The sequence below is a fragment of the Mytilus trossulus genome, unplaced genomic scaffold, assembly GCF_036588685.1.
Source record: "Mytilus trossulus isolate FHL-02 unplaced genomic scaffold, PNRI_Mtr1.1.1.hap1 h1tg000070l__unscaffolded, whole genome shotgun sequence".
Taxonomy (NCBI): domain Eukaryota; kingdom Metazoa; phylum Mollusca; class Bivalvia; order Mytilida; family Mytilidae; genus Mytilus; species Mytilus trossulus.
In genome coordinates this window covers 1253002-1259842 of record NW_026963294.1, presented here as the reverse complement: position 1 = coordinate 1259842, position 6841 = coordinate 1253002, and the positions used below count along the sequence as shown (strand labels likewise).

At 35.8% G+C, this 6841-nt stretch overlaps 1 protein-coding gene across 1 annotated transcript; it reads right to left on the bottom strand.

The window, feature by feature from the left end:
- Window positions 1–3106: 3106 nt before the first annotated feature.
- LOC134699499 (uncharacterized) lies at window positions 3107–4811 on the bottom strand. The gene has a single exon (XM_063561103.1). The coding sequence runs from the start codon at window positions 4706–4708 to the stop codon at window positions 3113–3115; it is 1596 nt and encodes a 531-aa protein (XP_063417173.1). The 5' UTR covers window positions 4709–4811; the 3' UTR covers window positions 3107–3112.
- Between the last annotated feature and the right edge of the window lie 2030 nt (window positions 4812–6841).

Here is a 6841-nt window from a genome sequence, read left to right as displayed (position 1 = left end):
TGACATTAGTTAATTGTTTTTATTGTAAAATGTACAGATGTGTGTGTATGTGTATGCATGTGTGTATTTGTTTCGGTTTCTCGGTACCACACAAGTAATAATAATAACAATAGTGTGTACAATATTTAATATCCCCGTCAAATCGGACAAACATGGGTCGGAGAGCCATCCACATGATGCCGTTACAATATAACAAAATTATATACAGCTATATTATACATCGAAATAAAAGTATTAGAGAATTGTCTACCACTCAACAGTATCTATAACCTCACGAAAGGGCCAACAGTATGCTATCTTTCGTGCAGGGGTATAAACTGTCGAGACCTGAAGTTAGTCTTTCCGGGGTAGTTAACTCTCTCAGATATTAGATAAATCGCGAGCTTTAATCCAAGAATTGAATTTCTTTGGCCAGTGTAACCATTTCACATAATATTGTTTGTTGGGTCCTATGCTTTTCGTTTTGAGGATTTTTTCAACTTTCCACATATCGTCTTCCCGAACATCCACTTTTTGTACTTCTGACTGGTAGAAGGTTCCTGAAATTTCGTCGTTTTGAAAATCAATAAGTCGATAAACTGGGAGTCCACCACGTAATATTCTTTGAGATATTTTAAATATCTCTCCACTCCATTTCTCATCGTATTCCCGGGTAAAAGGATTTCTCATGTATGTAATCCGAACTTTATCACCGATTTTGAAACGGAAAGGTTTTCGTACTTTCTCTGTCTTAGGTTGTAATCTTTTCGGCCAATACATTTTCCACCAAAGGTTGGTCTCTTTAGATATGGTGACTTTATCTGGTGCCATGCCAATCGTTCTATGGAAGGTCTTATTGTAGCTGTTAGCAAAATTCTGTAAGTTATCCACATAATCATACGACTGCTTACTGGTGATAAATCTCATGATTTTTGATTTAATAGTCTTGATAACTCTTTCAACGTAATTAGCTTTGATTTCAGTATTTTGTGCAAATAAATGTTGAATATTTTTCTGTTTTAGGAGAGATTCTACTAATCTTGATCTAAATTCTTGTCCTTTATCTGTTCTTATTCTGTTTGGTGATCTTCCTTCTGATAAAACGTGTTTCAAAGCATTTGCCACGGATTCGCCTTTCTTATTCTTTAGAGGTCTTAGCCATACATATTTGGAGAAAATGTCAATAACCACCAATACGAAATTGAATCCACTGTTAAATTTCGAAAATTTAGACATGTCCATCAAATCGATATCCCATTGGTCGTCTATTCCAATAACGATAACTCTGTTCCGCTTAAACGACCCTTTTAAGGGTCTTTGTAAACTATATGGTTCCTGTCGTTGTAGCCATTTTCGTATTTTATATTTACTGAGAACGAATTTTCCATCTGTTCGAACAAATCTGTAAAGTTTATCAGGCCCTGCAAAACTCGCTGGGTTAGCTGGATTGTAATAAATAGTTCTCAAGTACTTTTCCCAAGAGGCCATCTTTTCACATGGAATGATGAATATAGAATGATATACAGAGTACAACGTTCTCATATTTATATAGTTGAACTTTCATCGTCTTCATCCTCCTCCTCCTCCTCCTCTTCCTCTTCATCGTCATCAATGCTATTTTCACTTTCAGAACCATCATTATTTGTTTCGTTTTCAATGGCTTCATCCAGATAGCTTTCCAACATAGGTTTATATTTCCTGATGGCTACTTTAGTGGCTTTTACAGTGTCCATGCCATCGTTAACTAATTCTGTAATCATATGCATGACTTTGCCATGTAGTTTACCATTTTGTAACTGTAGTAAATACTCAACTAAACTGCTATATCTGGACAAAAACTGGCCCATATCCTCGTCTTTTAATTTGCGATTGGCCTTACTTATGGCGTGGTCTTCATTCATGTCACCATCCATGTACTTATCAACCTTTTCTTCCCACATATCTGCATTTGCCTCTCTGGCAAGTTCAGCTAATTTTATAAAAGCCATATCTTCTCCACCTTCTATATCAATTTCGTTTACACGAGGCTTCTTTGAGGGTATGTCTTCGATCTCAATTTCACTTTTTCTTTTTAAATCATTATTTTCCGGGCACCACTTATTCATATGTCTAGCTAAATCAGGAACGCTTTCAAAGACTACACCGCAATCATCACATGAAGGCATGATTTCTTTATCGTCTGGTAAATACGTCTGCTCACTTTGAAATGATTCTCCAAACTGATGTGGTTCTAGTTCTTTTCTGCTAATATACTCTTTAGAATCACCCCCACCAACCATGTTCTTGCTTTCAAATATATTAAGTTTAAGTCTGTCGTCTTCCGGTGTATTCTGTTTCAGATCAATGAATAGACTCCCATATGGTTGTTGTGTCCCCTCTTTATATTTATTCATGAATTTCTTCGGGTTATTAGGATACATCTGTCTAGCAAATATGGCTGGCCCAACTTGATCACGTGGGTTTTTGAATAGGACTATATACTGACTATTGATGCTCATGGTTCGACTCTCCTTTCCTTTCGAGAATGCATGTTGCATTATACAAGCTACGCTAAGGTTCCTGTGATGGCTACCCTCCACAAAGAGTTCACACACATCCTTACTATTAGTGACGTCTCTCATTAAATTGTCTAGGATGATTAAACTCGGAAATCTAGAGTCTATGAATGAGTCATCATTCAAATTTTCAGGTAAACCTTGAACAAACAAAATGTTTTTAATGGTCTGTTGCATTTCACTAAATAATGGCTGCCATCGTTTATAGCACCATATTATCCTCTCTGGTGATGGTGTAATCATAGTCCGTGCTCTCTCCAATAAAGTTTTCATCCAAAACGTCTTACCTGAACCAGTAGGTCCAGCCAGCATCATAGTGAAAGGATGATGTAGTATCACATTCTTTGGCGGCGGCGGTGGCGGTGTGGTGGCGGCGGCGGCGGATATGCATCATTGATCTGCGGATATGGTTGACTGATTCTGTGTTTGTTTCTTTGGTGTCGCAACATGACATCTTTTCTCGAAAATTCTGAACCACAATCTGGACAAGTATTCGACATCTTTGAGAGTTCTTAAAACACGTCCGTTTCCTTCGAATGACAGACGTAGAGTGATTTAAATATTGATTTTCATCCTGATTATATTCTCCAATGTCCATAAGCCAAACTTTGTATCCCATCATCTAGTAAGTATCTTTTATCATCATAAGGGGATAAGCCCAGTTTGTTGATTGATATATTATATAACGTATGGTCATACGAACGGATCTGTGTCATGGTAGACATGTGGATTTCTTTGTTGAATAAACTTTGTTTATAATGTTCGTGTCTTGTGTCATGTTTGATCACACTCTTCTTTATACCCTTCGCTGTCTTCTTCTCGCAGAGTGTTTTATTCTCCTCATATATCAATGAGTACATCTTTGACTTGAGACCAACAAATTCCTGTATGGGAATACCATGTGTCTCGTCTTTCATCTTTCCTAACACCTTTTTATTTAAAGTGCTATAAAGCCGATGTTCGGGGTTATACTCTGACGTATCAAACAAGTCTCTGTCTTCCAACATATGTTGATATATATCATCAGTATTGATGCTGTAGCATAGCGAGTCGGTGTCTGTAAACAATAGTGTTGCTCTAGATCCATATTTATCTTTCATGTAATTATAATGGAAATCGTACATAAGTGTCTTTGACAAATCGAGTATAGTGAATCCAACGTAGATGGGTCTGTTTAAGTATAATCGTTGTTTCAACATATGCACAGCCACCAAGTCGTCGTTGAATATTTTGAAGGCATGAAATGTTGGTTTGCTGATTAATTTTCTGGCCTTTGATTGGTCATTCAAAAGTTTTATATCTGTTCTCTTCCTTAAATTTTCCATCGTCTTTCCAAAGACTGCATTATTCATGAGTTTGAAAAAATCCTTCTCGAACTCATTTGTTGCAAGTTTTCTCTTCTCTGTATTGAAATCAATATATGTCTTTAACCAGGGTCGTTGTTCAAATGTCATGACTCTATGGATCTTTGTAAGTCTCATTCCAAGTGATAAGTAGAGTTTTAAATTTCTGTAATGTACCACGTATTTTTGCTTTGGATGTAAATTTGGTATCAATTTTTCTGTCGATGTTCCTTTTAAATTTAAATCATCCAATAGCTTTTCTGCATAGGGTGATAACATATCATTTGTAACTTTTATTTTTTCTGGAGTTAATGGATATTCGTTGTGGTCGTCGTGTAGTTCCTTAGGATATTCTAAATCAACTTCTAATATAAAACCTTTTTTACTGTCATCTTCAACGTCACTTATGTTTAGGTTCTCAATTTCAGAATCGTTTAGCCATCTAAAACCTTCAACTGGAAGCGCTTGTGACATGGCCCATCCGTATAGGTTGTTGGCATCTAGGTACATCACGTGATTAATGGGTTGATTAGGATCATAGCTTGGTACATGTTTATTGTTAGCTTTGGTATAGCGATGGGATATCATTGATATTCCACCTCTTAAGCCTTTCTCTATAAACAAATGCATGTCTATGTCAGTGAGTAATTCCAACTTGACACCTGTCATTTTCAAGGCAGCTTGCCAGGCTAAACCGGGTGATGTATAAAAATGTGCAGCGTCCAGTCCATAGTAGTTGAGGCAGATCTCCCTGAAATTTTCAAAGACGTCGGCTAATGCAAGAACATCTGATAGTACGTATAGATCGTGATACTGTCCAAGATTCTGCATGTTAAACAATTGCCATACGTGTTGTGCATGTGCATAGTCCAGTGTGGTTATACCTTCTCCAGATAATGTACTGTAAAAAGATTCAATCGGGGGTAGTTGAGATTCTAAAAACTTGCCTCGGAATCAAAATACTCGTATGGGTATACTTGTTTTCGCAGAAGCAAGTGTATTTTTTTTTCTTCAAAGTGGCTTGTCATGTGTCGAAATTTGCTAAAACCTTCCTTGGCAAGGTTTTCTACAAGCTTTTGTAAAGATGAAGACATGAACTGGAGCGAGTCTATAAAATCCATACATCCCAATGAAAAAGATATATACTTTTCCATATTATTAGCAATGCAATTCAGCTTTTTCCCTTCAACTTTTCCAATAGCTTGCATTATTAAATGGCTATCGTATCCTCTAAGGTTATGAAACACAACTGGAATTCGACCCGTAAATTTATAATTGATGTTACAGTCGTTATGAGCCGCCCCTCTAAATTTTCCGGTCACATGACAATGATCTCTAACTCTTTTCTCTGTCAGTTCTTTTTTACATATGTGGCAATGAGTTGCCTTCTTATATGACTGCCAATCTCTCCCGGTCATAATCATGGGCTCGCAATGTTTAAATCTTTGTTCTATTTCTTCCTGTTCCTTCACCATACACTCCACAAATTTATCAGCCGCATCGCCACCACGATATACTACTGGTTCATTTGACGTTTCAGGTGTCAGACCAACCACTTTGTATGCAAAACCACATGGTATGTGTTTTGTAGTCTTTTTCGTCTTCTGGTCGCATTCGTTGCTATCAACAATTGGTTCTTGAAGACATTCAAAATCTGCATAATTCAAAAAAAAAAATCACACTATAATTATATAAATATTAAGATATATTATTCTAATAAGTGTCAATGAAATACTTTAAAAAAAAAAGAAGAAAACACGTACACTATAAATATTATGATATATTATTCTAATAAGTGTCAATAATATAACGATTTAATGATTTCAAAAGATAGACGCGATTTTTCAAAATGGCGGATTTATTGACACGTATCAACATGTTAAAGGTCACTACGTACAATAATGGACAAGTTTAAACATGCATTCAATATTGATTTAATAATCATGTTATCAGAGATAAATAGCCGTAGGTGATTAAATAGTATGTAATACCAGACCCATATAATACAATAATGATCTGTTAATACTAAGGTGGGGTTTTCCTGTGTATCTATTTATAGACTGGGAATTTTCATCAAATATAAAGAAAATAGATATTTATACTTATTCAATAACGCTTATTAATTAGCCGTAATTAGTAACACTTAATAATGACCTTATCTTCCAAAGTAATTAATTTAATTTATTAATGTCAGAATACCTAAAATTGACGTCATAAAAATTAGCCTCACATCGGGAGGCTACCTCATAGGAGGCTACCTTTTCCCCATAGGGTTAACATTAGATAAAAGTCGCCAGAACCGGTAGTTTCCCCACTACTTTTATGGACTAAATGGAGTCAACCCTAAGGTTTCACTTCATCTTATCCGCTGCTACGTGATTCCCAGGCTTTTATATGGACTTGAGGTCATACTGCTTTCAAAAACAGACATTAGTAATATTACAATATATTTTGTGAAACTTTTAAAACGTATTCAACATTTACCGGACCGTACAGCAAATGCTGCTGTTCTACTATTAATTGGAAAAATTCCTATTGAAGCAGAAATCCACAAAAGAATCCTTGGTATTTTTAGAAACATTATTGATAATGATAACTCTGTCGAACGTGACTTAGCATTCCGTCAACTTGCAATGAAAACCGAGTCATCAAACAGCTGGTTTCGTAAAGTAGTTACAATTACAGAATTATATGATCTGCCGTCACCTCATGATCTACTTGTCAACCCTCCTTCAAAGTCAAAATGGAAAAAACTGGTTAACTCCTTAGTAAACTACTACTGGATAACTAAACTAAAATCTGAAGCGTCAGAAAAATCATCTTTAAACCTTTTAAACTATACTGATGCTGAATTTGGAAGCATTCATTCTATTTGGAATACTTGTGGATCTGAACCTTACTCTACCTTACGTGCCTGTATCAAATCTAAGTTAGCATGTAACACTTATACTCTACAATGTGATA

Bases quoted from the DNA above. Each gene is read 5' to 3' on its own strand.
- LOC134699499 (XM_063561103.1), bottom strand. From the start codon at position 4,708: ATGCAGAATCTTGGACAGTATCACGATCTATACGTACTATCAGATGTT.